At 49.9% G+C, this 19,854-nt stretch overlaps 1 protein-coding gene across 1 annotated transcript in view; it reads left to right on the top strand.

The window, feature by feature from the left end:
• TLCD3B (TLC domain containing 3B) overlaps positions 1 to 19,854 on the top strand; it is a 124,714-nt gene that overhangs the window by 93,229 nt on the left and 11,631 nt on the right. The window contains exons 3-4 of the mRNA XM_069652031.1: positions 9,355 to 9,571; positions 19,387 to 19,482. Of these exons, the coding sequence (XP_069508132.1) occupies positions 9,355 to 9,571; positions 19,387 to 19,482 (313 nt within the window). The remainder of the gene's footprint in view (positions 1 to 9,354; positions 9,572 to 19,386; positions 19,483 to 19,854) is intronic.

The raw sequence follows: 19,854 nt of genomic DNA, 5'->3' as shown, positions 1-19,854 counted from the left end.
TTCCTTTACCAACGGCGCGAGACCAAGAGGAAGACGGTCCTCGCAGTGCCTCTGTTGGACGACATTTGGGATGAGGGCCTTTCCCTCCTCAAGAACCCTTCCACGACGCCAGCGAAAAGAGACCGGTACGAGAAAAAGTACCGGGTCCCGGACTCGGCCCCCCTATGCCTCCGGGCGCAGCCTACCCCGGACTCCGTCGTCTCCGCGGCAGCCAGGAAGAAAGCGGGGGGGGGTGCGGCCTCCACGTCGACTTCCCCGCCGGACGGCGAGGGAAAGAAATTGGATGCCATGGGACGCAGAGTCATCTCGTCGGCGGCGACGACGATTAAAGCGGCCAACGCCTTGGCTATCGTGGCCCGCTACGACAGGGAACTCTGGTACAAGATAGCTCCCCTGCTGGATTTTCTGCCGGACGACAAGAGGGCGGAGGCCCTTGAGATCCTGCAGGAAGGTGAGGTGGCCTCGGACCACGCCATCACCGTGGCGACGGACATCGCCGACACTGGGTTCCGCCAGATGGGCAACGGCGTTTGCCTTCGACGTCGCGGATGGCTCAAGGCTACGGACTTTCGGCAGGACGTCCAGAACAGGGTCCTGGACATGCCCTTCGACGGGAACAACCTGTTTGGGAAGACAGTGGACGATTCCCTTCAGGCCATCAAGGCGGATACTGAGACGGCCCGGGCCCTTGGAGTGCTGCAGCAACGGCGGACGCCCTTTCGGAGCGGCGGAGGCAAGGGCGCCTCCAAAGGTTCCGGCGGCGGTTTCGCTTCCTACCGTCAAGCGGCCCGCTCGTCGTCGCAAGAGGCCTACAGAGGACGAGGCAAGTCTGGCGGCCCCCGCCGTCGTCGCCAAGGAGGCCAAGGCGGCAAGGCCGCGTCCAAGCAGGATTGAACCGGCCGTGGGGTCGGGCCCCCACCGAAGCACCCCGGTGGGAGGCCGGCTGGCGGGCTTCGTCAGCGTGTGGGAGTCCATCTCCACCGACCGTTGGGTGCTGGACGCCCTGGCCCGGGGCCACGCGCTCGAGTTTCAAAGAAGGTGCCCGCGCGTCCCCCCCGTGGCCAGGAAAGAACTTCACGTCCCTCAACTTCTCCTGGAGGTAAAGGCGATGCTCAGAAAGGGCGCCATCGAACTCGTCCCAAAGAGGCTTCGGGGCTCCGGAGTCTACTCGCGTTACTTCCTCGTGAAGAAGAAGACGGGAGGATGGCGCCCCATCCTGGACCTGCGACGCCTGAACAAGTTCATCAAGGCGCAGAAGTTCCGGATGGTCACCCTCCAGCACGTCCTGGGTCAGCTGGAGGAAGGAGACTTCCTATCGTCGTTGGATTTGGAGGATGCCTACTTCCACATTCCCATCCTAAAGGGGCACCGAAAATTCCTCAGATTCGTGGTCCAAGGGCGTCATTACCAGTTCAAAGCCCTTCCCTTCGGACTGCGGTCGGCACCCAGGGTTTTCACCAAGTGCCTCGCACCGGTGGCGGCGCAGCTGCGCCGCGAGGGGATTCACGTCTACCCCTACCTGGACGACTGGCTCATCCGCGCCAAGACGAGGGAGCTCGCCGTGGTCCACACGGCAAGGACCGTCCAACTCCTCACGGACCTGGGATTCTCCGTGAACTACGCCAAATCCCACCTGGTGCCCGCGCAAGTCGCACTGTTTCTGGGAGCGAGGCTCGACACAGTGTCCCTTCTGGCCTCCCCGTCGGAGGAGAGGACCAGGACCATCTTGGGCAAGGTGCAACGGATGTTGGTGGCCGACGCGGCCAAGGTGAGGTCCATCAAGTCCCTCCTCGGGATGATGTCTTCCTGCATCTACCTCATTCCCATGTGCAGGCTCCGGATGCGCCCGTTGCAAGAGTTCCTGGATGCGCGCTGGATCCAGACGACGGGCAGCTTCGAGGAAAGGATCAAGCTCGACGAGAGTTTCCGACGAGCGATACGGTGGTGGGGCACCCGCGCGCATCTGACGGCGGGCATGGACTTCCAGACCCCAGCCCACCAGGTGACTGTGACCACGGATGCCTCCCTAGAAGGGTGGGGAGCGCACACCGAAAATCTGCACGCAAGGGGACTCTGGCTCCCGACGGAGAAGTCCCTGCATATCAACGTCCTGGAGCTCCGTGCAGTGTTTTGGGCCCTCAGGTCCTTCCTTCCGTCCCTCAAGGGCAAGGTGGTGAGGATCTTCACCGACAACACCACCACCATGTTTTACATCAGGAAACAGGGCGGAACCAGGTCCCCAGCGCTGTCCAAGGAGGCGCAGGACCTGTGGCATTGGGCCGTCGCCCAAGGGATTCTTCTGGTGCCGTTTCATCTGGCAGGGATAAAAAACACCATCGCCGACTCACTCAGCAGGGAGCTGCGCTCGTGCCACGAGTGGGAACTACGGCAGGATCTGGTGGATCGCCTCTTCCGACGGTGGGGCACACCCCAGATCGACCTGTTCGCGACGGCGACGAACACCAAGTGCCGGAGGTTCGCCAGCAGGTTTCCCCAGACGAGGAGCATGGGCGATGCTTTCTCGTTCCCCTGGGAGGGCCTGTTCCTCTACGCGTTCCCTCCCTTGCCTCTGCTAATCCGGCTCGTCAACCAGCTCAAGAGGTCACGGTGCAGGATGATCCTCGTCGCACCTGCGTGGCCGAGGCAGATATGGTTCCCGGACCTTCTGGACTTGTCGGCGTCCCCGCCAATCAAGCTGCCGGCGGACGCGGATCTACTCTCCAGGGAAGGAGGCGCCATCCTCCACCACGACCCGAAGTCGCTGAACTTGCAGGCCTGGCTCCTGCAGCGCTAGAGTTTGGAGGATACGACATACCGGCCGATTGCAGAGAGGTTCTTGCAAAGGCCAGGGCGTCCTCGACTCTTAAATGCTACGGACACAAATGGAAGAGGTTCTCTGTCTGGTGCCACGCACAGAAGGTTAACCCTCTACGGATTACGGCTCCCCAAGTGCTGCCGTACCTGCTGACGCTGGCCAAAGCTGGTCTGGCACACGCGTCCATCAAGATTCATCTTGCTGCGATCTCCCGATACACCAGAACCACGGGCCGGACGTCCTTGTGGTCTCATCGTCTGGTGAAAGAGTTCATGAAGGGACTGTTCAGATCGTTCCCGCCGGTGAAGGCTCCGGCCCCGGCGTGGGAGCTCAACGTGGTGCTGACCAAACTCATGGGACCTCCGTTCGAGCCTCTGCACTCGGCCCCGTTGAAGTTTCTATCGTGGAAAACAGCTTTTCTCGTGGCCATCACCTCCGCACGACGAGTGGGAGAGATCCAGGCCCTTTCCTGCAAGGCCCCGTACTTGACTTTCCACGACACGAGGGTAGTGCTCAGGACGCACCCCTCCTTCATGCCCAAGGTACCGTCGGACTTTCATCTCAACGAACCCTTGGTGTTACCTGTGTTCTTCCCGTCGCCTTCGTCGCCGGCTGAGAGGACTTTGCACTCGCTGGATGTAGCTAGAGCGCTGAAGTTCTACGTGGACCGCACGAAAGGTTTTCGGAAGACGTCACAACTCTTTGTGAACTTTGGACCTGTCAATCAGGGGAAGGCTCTCTCGAAGGCTTCCATCTCCAGATGGCTCTCCGGCTGTATCATGTACTGTCACCGGTTGGCAAACCGACCGCTGCCTGGCCGTCCGAGAGCCCATTCCACCAGAGCGATCGCAGCTACCACGGCGTTCCTATCTGGTGTGCCCCTGCTGGACATATGCAGGGCTGCTACGTGGAGGTCGACGCACACCTTCACGAAATTCTACTGCGTCGACCGGGATTCCAGGGAGGAGTCCAGGGTCGGCCAAGCAGTGCTGCGCAACCTGTTCGCCTGAGGTGAGCCTGGTGAGGAGGTAAGATGCTTAATGTTGAGTTGATGTGATGCTTAATGTTGAGCCTTTGCCACCTCCCGTGGTTGTGCATGTGTGTACTGCTATGTATTCTTTATTCATGAGCATGTGAATCCATGCCAGACCCCATGCTGGAGAAGGAACAAGTTACTTACCTGTAACTGTTGTTCTCCAGCATGGGTCTGGCATGGATTCACATGCGAACCCTCCCGCCTACCCCTCTGCGGCTCTTCACTTGGTCATACTGCCACTTCACGTGCTTCCAAATCTGAAGATGGCTGCCAGAGGCGGTGCTTAGGTAGAGGGCAGTCATTGGCTGTGGTCAGTATGACGCAGAGACCAGTGATTGGTTATTACTACGAAAGACAGATCAGAAACGAAACTGATACTGGTTTTTTCTTTACCGAGGATTCCCAGCCTGACGACGGGGAATATTCATGAGCATGTGAATCCATGCCAGACCCATGCTGGAGAACAACAGTTACAGGTAAGTAACTTGTTCCTTACAAGAGGAGCGGGGGACATTCCCTCAACCCGTCTGAAATTAATACCTGATACCAAATACAGCTGTCATTTTGTCCTTGAATGAATAGTACAACCCTCTTGCCCTGGACCGAAGGAAAGAAAGGATTACATGGCAAGGAGGGGGATCCTGACGTTCAGGAATCTGAAAGTGATTTTAGTAGTGTTCTTTGGTGACCATGGATTGTGAACTTTCAATGAGCCCAAGAGTGTCTCCTCAGCCACAACCGGTCGGTTTCCGAAGAGGTGATCTTTGCATGAAACAAAATGCAGCACTTCTCCCCTGCTGGGGATTCGCACCTAGGCCCTGCCAATATCACTGCAGTGTTGCATCTCATTGCGCTATCTTGCAGGTGCTGGATTGTTGTTAATTTCCATAGACTACTAAGGACATGAAGCCCATTCAGAAGCAGTTAAAAAGCCCAGCTTGGTATTTATTTATTTATTTATTGAACATTTATAAAGCGCATTGTACAACAAAAAGTGTTTCTAGGCGCAATCTGAAAATTGCTGTAGGCACAGCGGTCTATGCCGGTGTCAGTGGCTATAGTCATGAGCATGCCCCATCAGAGGTGCCAATGGTGGATGATTGGAAGGGGAGGCTGCATAAAGCGGCAGGCTGAGAAGGACAGTGAGACACTTAAGGCAGTCATTTAAATGCATATTCAACTGCATATGTGTGCCGTTCCCCTCGCTGGCTGGATCTTCTGCCTCACCCCATCTGCCTTTGCGGATATGCAGATGGAGTGACCCACTTCTACAGGAAGGCACTAGCATAGCGTAAAGCTCGTCCATGGAATCCTGTCTGCAAAATCATGGCCGCCCCCTGCCATGCCCTGGACAGTCCGTTGCGAAGATTACTTGGGGACGGGGGCTTAAGAAAAGGCCCTTCTATACTTCACTTATCCTGTTCCACCTACCAGCTCAAATCCTTTGGAGAAGTACTGGACAGTATTGGAGTAGTGGAGGGCAGAAGTAGTGCAGTGCTGCACAGTATGAGATGGTCCTGGCGGCTACCTGAACGCATGAACTTCGCACATCAACAAAATTGAGGTGCGAAGGTCACTGCCCAAATTCAGAAAAAGACCAGAGGTCTTCTTCTTTTGACTGTTTTACCCAAAATGCATGTAGATCTGTTGGGCTGTGATGCGTATAACATTTTTGTTAACCGTTTAAAAAAACAAACTTATGGTTACAGAGAAATCTCAGTCTACACAGAACTTGCTGTCTTTAGACTCGACGAAATAGTGAATGTTGACTTTTGCCGAAGAACACATAACTCAGGAATATCCATTGGCGCTCCCTTGCAGGTGGACTCGATGCACCTTCAAAAAATTTGTTTTTTCTTATTAGGGACATGTGAGCTACAGGGTCATTTGAAAAAGGTGCCTTGAGAACAATGCTGCTGTAGAATTTGTAAGGTTGTCGCACAAATCAAGGCACTAGAACACCTGATTATGCACTGACGTAAGTCTAACGGCAGAGTGTAAAGGGCAGTGATTTGTTATCTTGAAGAGTCAGGCCATACCTAACCTTTATCACGTATGGCAATGTTTAAAAACTTTGAAGAGACTTTCAAAAGATGTACACACTCGGCTGGCACCGCTAGGGATCTACGCATATGCTCTTTTATAACTATGCATTGTACGTTTTTCTTTTTGGATTTCTATTGTATAAGCAAATCTATGGGTTGACTAAAGCAGTTGATACTTGAACCATAAAAACGAATATGGAAATACATATGGGAACCAACGGAGTGCTTTACAATCCATATGAGGAAGGACACAGTGAGAAAAGGAGAGATGCAAGAGAGTGGGGAGCTAACAGGGGAGTCGGAGAGCGGGCAATATGGCAGCAGGGGATCTACAAGCAACCAGGGGAGGAAACTAGGAAAGCAGATCGCACTGTCTCACATTAGGTAGGGAGTGGAGGGTTTGTGGACCTAGCTATTGGTGAGAAGACATTCTTGAAGAGGAGGATCTTGAGCACCTTCCTGAGATGTGGAAGTGAGGGGGCGAGTTTGACGTTGACAGGGAGGAGGTTCCAGAGTCTGGTGGCATAGGCAGAGAAGGCTTGTCTTCTGATTCTTTCCTTCCTGAACTGGCAGAGTTCAAGTCTGCACATGTTCTTTCTTCTGGTGGATTATAGGTCTCAGAAGATGCTGAGTTTCTCAGTGAGGTAGCATGAGACTTCAGGCAGGCATCCATGCAGATAATACAGCAGGATGTGAAGAGGATAAGCGCTTGCAGTTCGTTGAGAGACAGGATGATGTGGCTGAATTTGTAGAGTCCTTTGAGCAGTCATGCTGCAGCATGTAGGACACATCTGAGTGGTTCCGGGGTTATTCCTGGAAGGGCTTCCAGAAGTGCATTGCCACCAGCAAGTCAGAAGACCTCTGGGATGAAGGGCTAGATTTTCTTCAGCAGAGAAAGTTGGTACCAAGCCGTTTTCGTCTGCCTTGCTATGTGCTGCTTGAAGAAGTGATGTACGTGGGAGTTAAACCCAAGAGACATATTACATCTGGTCAGCTGTGTTGTGAAGGCTTCAAGGTTCATAGCGGAGAGCCAAGCTTGGATGTCAGGCTGCTCGGTGTTGTTTGTCAGCAGTGGGAATTCAGCCTTGGAGAGATTGTGCTTCCGGTAAGCACTGGACATCCAGAACGGAATCAACATGAGGCAGGCCTTGAGCCTGTGAATGTATTTAATGGAGGATATCTTGAGGTAGAGCTGCAAATCATCTGCTTATTGATGGCTGTTGTGTTGAGCCAGGAGGATTCACAGTGATTCCCTGTAAACGTTGAAGATCGGGGGGAGAGGATGTATCCTTGCAGTACTCCACAGGTGGTGGGCAGCTTTGGTGATCTGGAGGAATCAATTTGGATGAACTGGTGATGGTTAGCAAGATAGGATTTGAACCAGCTGAGGACAATCTTAATAATCCCCATGCAGTGGTAAGGAATGTTGGTGAGTGTGTGGTGGTCTCTTGTGCGGAATGCAGCTGAGAGGTTGAGGAGGACCAGGAGGCAAGGATGGCCATCATTGAGGATGTTAAGGGCATCTTGTTGTTGGCTTCAATGGGTTGGAGGAGTTGCTTGGCTCCTGCTTTCTCAAGGATCTTAAGGGATGATGGGTGATAGGGCGGTAGTTGCATAGGGTGTTGGAGTCGAGTGTTGGTTTCTTTACAAGCAGAAGAATTTGTCCGGTCTGCAGGGTTTAGCGGAAGGTGCCTTGAGTGAGGGAGCTGTTAATGATTGTCATGTAAGGGAGGAGCTCTTCAGGTGGAAGGTTCATGAGTACAGAGGTGGGGTGGATATCTGTGTACAATGTTGCCTTGAAGGATGCTAGGATGCCAGTGAGGTTTCCATAGTGAGTGTCATGAACATTGTCCAAGTAGTGGTGGTTTTCTGAGCTGTGTTGTGCAGTGTGCTGTCAGTTGTGGCATTGGTATCTATGTGCTGTGGGATCATGCAGTCTTGTAAGTGAAAAAAGATTTGATGCCATTTGATTTTTCAATGGAGTGCAGTACAGGGGGGTCGTGCAGTGGGTTGATGCAATCCTTGCTGGCTTTGAAGAGGGCTTTGCTTTCATTGATGTCCTTAGCTATGGTCCTTTGGCAGTAGTTGGTGTTGGCAGCAGTTATCAGTCATCTGCACATAGCATTTTTCCTTGTGCATGGTGAGGTTGGATGTGCTGCAGGATTTTCACAAAGTGTTTTCTTGTTTTCTGATGGTTCTTTTGTTGAAGGTGAGTTCTTGAGTGTACTACGGTGCAGAAGGTTTAGGCTTGAGGGTGCTTTGTTTCACTGGGGCATAGCTGTTGATGTTTGTTGAGAGGGTGATGTTCAGGTCTTGGAGAAGTGAGTCACAGTCTGAGGTAGATTGGCCCATGTGATGTGGAGGCTGGCAAGGTCTTCTCTAGGAGCCTCCAACGGGAAGTTCTTAAATAATCAGAAGGCTTGTTTTCTGGGTTTCTAATGGGTGTGGTTGACTGGGGTGGTGTGACTAATGTCAAAGTGGATTGCCAGATAATGCGACCAGTCGAGCAGAATTAGAGAGCTGTGACAGAGGGCGGACAGGGCAGTGATGGTGAGGTTGAGATTACCATTCCTGTGAGTTGAGTCTTTCATGTGCTGTGTGAGGTTCAGAGTGTCGAGAAGGCAGTGGAAATCTTCATTCATGGACTTGAGTTGCTAGGTTGCCAGGGATGTTGATGTCAGTGAGAAAGATATTAATGTGTATGAGAGACATGCTGATGACCAAATTCATGAAGTCTGCGAAGAAGGGGTATTGGGCATGGCTGGTAAGGCTTCAAAAGAACTGATGGTGGTGATATCCAGTTGAGTGCATGGCCATGATGCCTTGTGAATGATGGCAAAGATTCCACCCATCTTGTTTGGAGGGTCTCATTGTAGGACTCTGTAGCCACTGGCGATCATTTAAAGGATTGTTGAGCTCTGTGAATGTGAGCTCTCTATAATACCTATGTGGGTCAGCTAGGAGAACTGGTGACTGCAGCTTTGAAATTGCCTAAAGCAGATAGCCTACAGCATGTGTTGAGAATCAAAGAACTTCCAGGGGAAATGATCAGGCAAAACATCCCCAGGCCACAGGAAAATGTACTAGAGTACTAGTGAGGAAGAAGGATGAGAATGAAAACGAGAATGAAACTTGCTGCTCGGCACAAACACATCCAATTTGAGTTATGCAGAGATAAGAGACACAGTATTCAAACCAGAAGGCATGTATAGGAGGCAGATCCCGGGTGCATGCAGGTAAATGCATACACCCAGATTTTTTAAATGAACTATTTGTGTTCTGGGCAACCATGTGCTTCGTCTCCTGGTCCTGGTGGTGCCGAGCATCCCAGAAATGTGGAGAAAGGGGAAAGTGGCCTAGGAGTATTTGTGGCACAAATAAATCAAGAGACGTGTGAAAGAAATATGAGGTGGCATGACTGCAAATACTCAATCCCGCTTTCTACTTGTCTTTCACAGGCACTGGCTGGCAGCCACCTACACCCAGTTTGCAGTGCCCTACTTCATCTACGACATCTACGCCATGTTCCTATGCCATTGGCACAAGTACCGGGTGAAGGAGCACGATGGCTGTCCCGGGAGTACGCTCACCCTGGCCAAGTGCTACCTGAAGAAGGAGTTCCTCATGGTGCTGCACCACGTTTTCATGGTGGCCGTCTGCTTCCCCATGTCTGTCGTAAGTGTCTCCTGGTCTAAGTAAGCACAAGTGTCAGGGCACAGTGTGTAACATGCTTCTCTACCGTTAAATAGCCAAAAGGGTGCCTGTGGGTGCTTATTAGGGTATCTTCCAAAATGGGACAAGTAATGACTTTGTTCCCCTGGCATTGTTAAGGGGGTCAGACTCTAAAGCTCCCCTATGTGTGTGATGTGTTTGCCATGGGAACGAAAGAGGCAGCACCGTGCCAACCCAATGCGTAAAAGTGCTGCAAAATATCTTTGGATCTCTCTCTTGCTTAACTCTGTTTCTATAGGTGTGAAGCCCTTTTCTTTAAGTCTACCTTTTGAGGAAATACACCCATCATAAGCACAATATCCCCTTCTGTCTCAAAAACAAAATATTTGCTGCCAAATGACTGCAGAAAGCAGACCTCTGGGTATGGGCACTGAAGCAGTGCTACATTACCTGTATTGGCAAATGCTTTGCCCTGGAGAGGCAGGGATCACTCCTTGCCCCCCTGCTATAGATGAGCAGAATTGAGATAGCACTTCAAATGTCAGAAGTCTTCTATTTTCCAATTACTAATCAAGGAGCAGGCTTATTTGCTAGCCGAGCGAGTGCTCTTCTGGACTTTTTGAGTTCTCACTCTTTATGAGAGAGGCACTGCAGGGAACCTTGCTGATTCAAGCTGCTATCATAATAAGCACTGGCTCCCCATCGCACCTCATGTACATTGAGGTGTACAGGCATTCTACCCACAGTGCATTTTATTATTTACTGTTCTTGGTAGCGTTTCAAAATAATGTGCTTTTATGTGTCATGTTGTAGATTTGTGGATTTCTTTACAAAAAATATATGGGGTCTAAAACAGCCTGCACATATTTCTACACCTAATGCTATCAGGCTAAATGTTCCAATTAATTGTGAGATAATGTATTTATTTGATGAACAGGGACATCAATTTCGATCAATAAATTGAATAGCCAAAAGGGTGCCTGTGGGTGCTTATTAGGGTATCTTCGATCAATTTGTTACAATAACACATTTACAAATAGCAGAAGCATTCCCGGCAAGAGTGCCTTTACAATAGCATGGCGAGGCAGTTTATGACAGTGTAATGTAGTATAATATGTCCTTTGCAAAGCAACTACTGCCATTGGTATGGCCTCAAAGTAGTGTAGGTGAACGCCCTTGCCGACCGAAGTTTGAGGTATGAGAAATTGTTCAGAGGAGTTTAGAATCCGTGTTTGCATTTTAGCTAGTCCGAAATTAAGTAGGGGTGGCTAAGTCTCTGCTAGTGGCCCATCTAGAACTGGCTAGTGGATGGGCACTGTGAAGGCTGTCGTGAGAGAATGCGAGCCAAGGAGACTGATTATGAATCCAGCTAGACCGAATATCTGTTGTAGGACTTAGCTGCATTCTAGTGGTAGAGGTGATGTGCGATATGAGATCAAGTAGCGCATGGTTGCAGATGAGTGTGGGTGGGTGGCCGCGCCTTGGTGGGATACAGCTATCTTCAATGTAGATGGAGTACGGTACCCAGGAGTCATACCCGATTACTTTTTGGCAGAATGCAGGTCCTGCCATAGGGTCTACGGGAATCCTTTTTGTGCATGCTCGGTACTTTCTTGGAGTCTCTGTCTGCCTGGGGGTGATTTAGGTCAGTCAGGACGCAGGAGGGAAAAACCAGGTCATGAGTGCCTTCTGGAAGGCGAGTTGATCCTCTCTACTGCGAATGCTAAAAGGGATAGAGTTCCATATTGTGAGTGCATGGACAAAGAAGGAGGATCCCTCTATTCTGTCCGAATTGGGTCTCTATGGGGTGAGCTTGTGTTGCAGATATTCTGGGCCAGTGTTGTGCAGAGCACTGTGGGCGATGTACATAGCATTGTACATAGCCCTGAAGGTGGACCGGTGTCTGACAGGGAGCCAGTGCAGGACACAGAGGTCAGGCGTAATGTGCTCTCTAGGGCTTAGGGCAAGTAGAATCTTGGCTGCAGTGTTTTGGTCCCCTTGGAGTTTTCTGAGTTGAGATGCTGGGTGCTCGGGTATAGGGAGTTGGCATAGTCAAGGTGAGAGAAGATGATGATCGTGATTACGGTCACTCTGTGGGGGTAGGAGAGGAAGAGGAAGATGCGTCAGAGAATGCGTAGGTGTAGAAAGCATGATTTGGACACAGAGTTGATGTGATGCGATAATGTCAGATCTACGTCCATGGTACATCCGAGGTTCTTTACTGTATTGGAGGTGAGTAGGGGAGGACCAAGGGAGGATGGCCATGGAGTGGGTAGGGGGCAAAGGGCTGTCTTCCTGCAGATCACGATTTCTGTTTTTCCGGGGTTGAGGAGGAGGCAGTTACACGTCATCCAGTGGTCAATTTCTGTGAGGCAAGAGGTGAGGTTGGGAGAGGGGTTGGAAGAGTCTTTTGGGTTCTTGAAGATGATTTGGGTGTCATCTACAAAGTTGTAGCAAGACTGGCTGTGCGAACTGATGAGAGCAGGGCAGGGGCTCAGGTAGAGGCTGAAGAACAGGGGTGATAGAGAGACGCCCTGTGGTACTCCGTTGGTGACCGGGCACGGAATAGAGGAGAAGGGAGGCATGTGAGTGATGTGGGATCTTTTGGAGATGAAGGAGGATATCCACTTCAAAGCTGCATCCCTGGTGCCTAGAGAGTGGAGTCTGTCCGTGAGGGTGCGGTGGTCAATGGTGTCCAAGGGCGCTGAGAGGTCGTGAAGGATAAGTGCAGCACAGCCTGCCGAGTCTGAGGTTCTTTTGAGATCATCACAGACCGAGACTAAGAAAGATTCAGTTCTTTGTAGGGATCTGAAGCTGAACTGGGCGGTGTCAAGGAGCAGGTTTGATCAATTTAAAAGGCATAACTGGGAGTAGGCTGATCGGTCAATTAGTTTGGCTATGAAACGGTTGTTAGAGATAGGTCTGTAATTTGCAATTAAAAGGGGGTCAACATGTAAAAAATTAGGACATACAACAGGGACAAAACCAAAGAAACAGAAATCAAATGTATATAATAAAACAGATGACTTACAAAGGGTTTAAGTGGTTCAAACTAAAGAGGAGTACTAATTAAATATACAAAATTACATTATTAAGCACCACTGGAGCAGAGATTAGAGTTTTTGTCGAATGGTTAGTAAGAAAAGGATGAATTGTCCAAATGTTGAGTAGGTTAAAATGTGCAGCAGAGGCAATGATAGTGAGAAATGGTTGCAGTCATAGATCGCTATAAAAGAGAACCCCAAAATTGCAAGACTTGGGTGAAGGAGCAAGAAGGTCGGCTGGGAAGGAGCTAGGAGAGGGGAGGGATGACATTGGAAGCTGGGAGAAAGATGACCTCCGTTAAGCATGAGGCAGCGGAGAGCCATCCAGTGACGAATTGCAGTTCATAATCTGTTCTGAGATGGCTTGGGTGAAGGAGGGAAAAGGCAAAAATGATTTGACTGTCATCAGCAAAAAGATAATAGTGAAAGCAAAAGGATGAGCTCAGTCTTGCCAGGGCAGAGATATAGAGGGTGAATAGCAGAGGTCCAAGGACTGATCCTTATGCAACGTGGACAGGCAGAGGAGTACGGTCAGAGGTTTGCGATTTCTAAGAGATTTTAAAGGATCGAACTTCCAAGTTAGAGGCGGTCCAGGCAAGAGGAGATTTGAAAAGCCCAAGCCCCTGGAGAGTGAGGAGGAGAGAGGAGTGGTCGACAGTGTCAAAAGCATCAGAAAGGTGCACAAAAATGAGTACAGTAGAGAGTTTGGAGTGGTGCGCATTACAGAGAAAGTTGGAGACATGCATGAGTGCAGTCTCGGTGGAGTGCTTTCTACAGAAGCAATATTAGAGTTGATCTCCACTGCCATTGTCCTCAAGATACTTAGTGATCTGGTCAAAGACCACCTACTCCTGGACTTTTGAATAATGAGGAAGGAGAGAAACTATGCAATAGTTTGCTGGGGCGTTTGGGTCAGCAGAGGGTTTCTTCAATAGGAGTAAGACAGTTGTAGATTTGAAGGAGGCAGGGAAGAGCCCAATAGTGAGAGAGATTTTAAAATGCTCAGAGAGATAAGGGCAAGTGATGGAGACTAAGTCTTTGACTATTTGGGGAACAAAAGGGTCGATAGGAGAGCAAGATGGATTGGCACTGCAAGGGACGGGAGCTAATTCAACAGGCGAGGTAGGGGGAAGATGTCAAGCATAGAAGAAGTGGTGGAAGAAGTGTTGTAGAGAATGAGGGTTAGGGAGGGAGATAGAGGAGGGCTGTGAGGGTGTCACTTATTTTAGAGATTTTAGAGGAAAAATATGAGCAAAGATATTAGCAGCAAGGGAGGAGGCAATGAAAACTGGCTTGGGAGGTGTGAGCAAAGATTGGATGTTAGATGAAAGTTTGCGGGGACGGTGCTAAGGGAGGAAATTAGGTTTGTGAAGTAGGAGAATTGGGCTGAGTCCAGGGCAGAGGTTAGTGCAGCAAGGGAATTTTTGTAGGCCAAGGAGTAGGGAAGATATCCATAACTCGAGCCATCATCGTATGTGATGGTGCAAGTTTGTTTTGAGGGTCTGAATTTCAGAGGTGGTCCATTGCTGACGATGGTGACAGGAAGATGTGAACGTGCGAGCAGGATAGTGTGGGTCAAATGGAGTCATAAGTGCATAGTGAAAGTCAGTGAAAGCATGGTCAATGGAAGAGGCGTGAATAGGGGAAAAGTGTCTGGTGAGAGGTCCTTACATCATCAAAGTAAGGGGCAGGAGAGCCCTGCCTGAATTTCCTTAGTCATTGGAGTGGGGAGAGGAGTATTTAAAGGTGGACGAACCGAGATCTTAAAGTTAACAATGGAGTTATCAGAGGGAAAGGGGTCAATTGGGAGGTCAGAGGAGGAGAGTGAGTTAGAGCGAATCACAAGGTCGAGAGCGTTCCCACCAGACTGTGTAGTTCTGGCTGTGGAGGGAGTGATCAGATAGGAGGGATTTAAGTTCAAGGCAGGTGGCTGCAGAGCACTTGGGAATGTTAAAGTGCCTCAGCATAATAATGGGGATGTCGGTCTTAAGTGACTCAAGGAGAAGGTTAGATCATGGAAGAAGGAGTTTGGGGGGGACTGGGGGTTGATAGTGAGCAAGAACACTAAGAGGAGTAGGAGGGAGAGTTGAATAGTGGAAATATTCAAAAGAGGAAGAGTTGATGTCGGGGGTGGGGGGCAAGAGGGACAGTATTGACAGCCTTAGGGATAAGGAAGGAGGTATGGAGAAAAATCAAGATACATGAGGAAGGGTGTAAAAAAGAGGCAAGTGAAGAAAATGAAGAAAGGGTGCAGCCCAAGAGAGAGGGAGGGTAGGTGGGTGAGCGGAAAGGGAAGGGGTGGATGACTGGCTAATAAGAAGCAAGTCGAATTTCTGAGTTGGGCTAGTATAGGGCTATAGGTAACCAGAAGACAGTGAACAGACCCAAAACAGCAATGATCCTTGATCTTGTGAGGTAGCATACGCTCTGCGTTGAATGGATAAGCAATGGGTGGAAGGATCCTTGTCTGTGGTCAGGTAAAGGGTGAGCCAGGTGAAGTCCTGGCTTGAGCAGGGGTTCTGGCCCTACACCGTTTCTGGCACCAACAGTTCCTTTGCTGCTTTTTGTCCCTTGACTGCAATGCCCGGGCTGGACACCCAGGGGAGACTGGATAAGGTGGGCAGTGTTCCAGAAGGCTTCCACACTTGTAGGCAGAGTGCTGGGTGTTGTAGACACTGGGAGCTTTGTTTTTTAGGCAAGACCCTCACAATGGGCACAGGGTCCCCTGGCAAAGCAGGATGTGGCCAAGATTTGTTTTTATTGAATATGAACCTCCGCACAGTCACGTGTCCCTCTGGGAGCGAGACAGGGTAATTTAGATGGCTTCCACACTTGCAGGCAAAGTCCTGGATGTTGTAGGCCCAGTGAGCCTCGTTTTGTAGACAGGAGCCTCAGATGATCCTAATATGGGGGAATAGGGTATTTCGTGCCACAACTAATGTTTTCCTGCACTGAACTGATATTTGTAATCGTAACTTAACCCCTGAAGTGCCTTTTGTAGTAGTAATATTTTGATTCCATAGCACTCAATATGTTCCAATTAGTAAATGCATATCATAACACAGACCATAAAATGCATGGTTGCAATATTAACACATTTATATAAATCATAAGGGGAATGTGACACGGTGTGCCGAAAGTGCGATGAGATGTATAAAATATTTCGCAAATGCATCAATGACAGGGAAGGAAATAATGACAAAGCTGCATCCGGCGTGCGTCTACCTGCATTTGTCAACCCCTCTATGTGCTTCATACAAGGAGGGTCTTTAGTTCAACCTATCCCCACTTCCTGCCAGACATACGTGGCTCCACGTATCAGCTAATAGATGTTGCATAAAGCATATACACAAGTGCCACCGACACAAAGCACATAGAACAATCCTGAAAAACAGGACTCCGGTAATCTGGGCCTGCGCCCATAAACACCTCAGGTTTCAAACGTGTCCATGCCTCTACCCCCACCAATGGTCCTCTCGCTTTATTGCTACCAAAATGGCAAAGGCAATGTTAAGTGGTCCTTTCTGTGACCATTTTGGTGGCCTCTTGGTGTGCAGTTCTGGAAGAGGGGAGGGGAGTGAGGGTATATTTCTAACAATAATGCTTTGTGCTGGGGTGTGTAGGCTTAATATTATTGAATGATGAATCCTTGCAATGGTGACTGATGGTATGAATTCTCTCACTGTTGCTCTAGGCTGGGAATTCTGGCACTAGTGTTCAGTATTTGAAATTTTGGCACTGGATATCTGGAGTTTTACTGCTAGTATGGGTACACTGTGGTGTGAATTACAACACTGTTTCTCTCTAGAATGTATTCTAGACCTAATCGTCAGTGATGATATGCAGCTTGACTCCTGGCTCTAGGGATATGTAGTATGAATTAGAACCCCAGTGCCCAATATTGTGAGTCGTATCCCAAGTGGTATACGCTGGTAATTCTAGCAGTCGTGATTTGTGATGTATACTCTTAGACCGAGTTTCAGTTGTGTATTCTAGCATGTGCTTCCGGAGGTATTAATTCAAGTACTAGTGTCCTGCAGTGTGAATTCTGGCACTGGCTTTTGGCAGTGCGAATGTTGCCACTAGCAGTCTGCGGTATATTGTGGTATGCATTATAACACTAGTTCTCAGTAGTGTAGTTTACATCACTAATGCTCTTTGGTGTGAATTGTATCCTAGTAGTGCACCTCCTAGCATTTCCGAACTGTGGTTTGAATCCTGGATCAAGTGACTTGGCTTGGAATTCTAGATATGTGGTGCCATTCCTAACACGCACACCACTGGCCACACCCTGTATGCTCTCATCTCTACTGACATCCCTCTCTCTATCCCTCTCACTACCTCCCTCTCTTGGACTGAACACTCTCTTCTCTCAACACACCTTAAGCTCTCCTCTCCTGAAAAAAGTGACAGTGGCTGCCTTTGCCTCTACCTACTCCACCCATTCCTCCGGCTGACTCCCACCCTGACAAGGCTCTCGCTAACCTCAATCTCTCTATCTCCAACACTCTTGACACTCTTGCCCCTGCCATGAGGGTCTGACGGAAGCCTTCCAAAAACTGCAACTCTTGGTACCACTCTGTGACACCCTAGGAATCACAGGTCAGGCTCTGGCGTGGTTAACCTCCTTACTCTCCGACTGCCCATTCCAGGTGGAACTCTGAGCCTTTCTCTCGACTATAGCTCTCTCAACCTATGGCGTTCCCCAGGGATCTAACCTATCCCGCTGGTTCTTCAACGTCTATATGGCTGCCCTGACACGTGTGATTTCCAATTTTCACCTCTAACTTCCAGTGTTGTGCGGATGACACGCAACTATCATTCAGGCTACCCTCAGCCGCCTCCTCCTCGCTCATATCTAACTACCTGTCTGCTCTTCAGTCATGGTGTGCCACAAACGACCACTGCCTCAACACCAGTAAGACTGAGATTGTTCGCATTGGGACCCCTGCTCCTGTTTTCCCACTTTCACTCTGGTCGGCCTCCCTTGGCCCTCTGACTGCACGCACCTGCGAGGCACAAAACCTTGGGGTAATTTTTGACTCCACTCTGTCCTTGTCCTCTCACATTTCAGACATTTCTAAATAGTCCAACTAACAGCTACACCTCCTCGGAGGTACTCTACCTTTTCTCACTTTCCCCCAGTGGTTCACTGTCTCCAGAGCCCTGGTTCTCACTAGGCTGGACTATTGCAACAGCCTCTTCCTCAGCCTGCCTTCCTCTGCCTTGCGCCCTCTGCAACTCATCCAGAACAGAACTGCCAGACTTATCCTTGGCCTCAAGCCCAGGGACCGCATATCTCTGGCACTTAAATCCCTTCACTGGCTCTCTGTGGCTGCAAGGATCAAGTTCAAGACCCTCTGCATTGGTCACAAGCCTTTCTGGGGCCTGGGACCTACCTACCTACAACGCTGCCTACCTAAATACTGTCCCTCATGAGCCCTCCGCTCATCTACCTCCAACCTTTTTCGAGTGAGCTGGTTTTCAAAGAAGAGATTTGGAGGTAGATCCTTATCCTCACCAGGTGCCTCCCTCTGGAACAGCCTCCCTGCCGCCCTCCGTCTTGAGCCTGATCTTCTTAAGTTCTGGAAACTCCTCAAGACCTTCTCCTTCCTTCTCTCTCCCTCTACCCTGCGAACCGAGCTCTCTGCTCTTTCCCTCGCTCCCTCCTCTTCCTTACAACTTGCTGACTGGCCGCCTGGTGTAGCTCAGAGTCTCACAGGTCCCTGGCACGCCCGCCAGTCCTCTCTCACACTTGCCTTAGGGCCCTACACCCCACCCACACTCACTGCACTTAAGACATAACCTAAGAGACCGGCTCTCTCTGCACTTACCCCAGTCCTCACCGACCAGGTGCACTTGGCCCTCCACCTCCCTGTTACCGTCTGTGCACTTGAACGATCCGTACGCACGGTGCCTGATGATCGTCCCTCTGTTCTTCCTTGTCTTCACCCCTTAACTGCACTGGTAAAACTGCAGAATCAGCGTCAAGATCTATTTGTTGTATCTCAAACTGTTAAATGTATTATTATTATATTTGTGTGTTTAATTGTGGTTAGACAATTTTTACAAATGCAGCGACAGCATTGTCTTGATTTTTGCTCCGCGGTTAGTTTTCTATATTTTCTTCCTATAGAACTGAGGATTTAGGTCTAAGCTCTGGAGGAATTTGGCTGTTCCTATGGTCAAGGATGTAGAGTCTCCGCTCATCATCCAATTCCACCAGTCTTTTTCGTTTAGTGTAAGATGTTTGAGTCTGTGTGGTCAGAGGTAGGCGGATCTGAATATTTACGCACTTACTCTATTGTCGTCTCAGAATGCCAAGGGCTCTGAGCGACTTGTTGTTTTTCCCCATGTTCCCACCCTCCTTGAGCGTTTTGAAACACTTGCCTGTGTATAGGTCCTTTATAAATAAACAATACCATACCACTAGTGCATTGTGGTGTGCGTTTTTGCAGTGCTGCTCTCCAGTGTGAATTCTAGTACTAATGAATACTGGTTTGAATCCTCAAATACTATGGTGTGAAGCATGCCTCTAGTGTTGAACAATGCTGTGTGTGGTGAACCCTGGTCTTCGTTCCTGGTGGTGTGAATCCCCACACTGTTTGTTTCTTGGGGTATCAATCATGGCACAAGTCTCTTTGGTGTGACCCCCGTTGCATGGCATGTGTCTGCTGTTGGCCGCAGTGACCCCTGGTATGCTAGAGGGTGTGCGTGTGTGTGTGTCAGTGGCGCTGTATCTCACCTCTTACTCTCCTCTCTTCTGTCCCACAGCTGTGGAGAGAGGAGAAAGGGGACTTCTTCCTGGGCTGCATGCTGATGGCTGAACTAAGCACACCGTTCGTCTGCCTGGGGAAGGTTCTCATTCAGGTGAGTGTGCTGGAGGCACAGGCAATGGGGTAAAACGGGTCCCAGGAGAAGCAAGTCACTGTAACACCTGCTCCCGGGCAGGAATGACGCCATAGCACTGCCCCTAGAGAGGGCGCCACAAGCATTGCTAGTCACTTTTTCGAGCCCTGATGACTTAACACACTCTCTGGGAGGAAGGCCCAGTTACTGTTATCAGATAATTGCAAGTCACAAATGACACCCTATCCATTTGATTCCATCTTTGAGGCCCAACACTGGAACTCCTGGAACGCAATTCATGGAGAAATTAGAGTATATAACTGGACAGCGCGTGCCTAATGACACGGAGTGTTCTGGAACTCTACCGCTTACTGCTCGTACAGCGGCCCTTTG

The sequence above is a fragment of the Ambystoma mexicanum genome, chromosome 3p (assembly GCF_040938575.1).
Source record: "Ambystoma mexicanum isolate Mex_15411 chromosome 3p, UKY_AmexF1_1, whole genome shotgun sequence".
Lineage (NCBI taxonomy): Eukaryota > Metazoa > Chordata > Amphibia > Caudata > Ambystomatidae > Ambystoma > Ambystoma mexicanum.
Note: the sequence above shows the minus strand (reverse complement) of the source record. Positions and strands in the feature narration are given on the sequence as shown.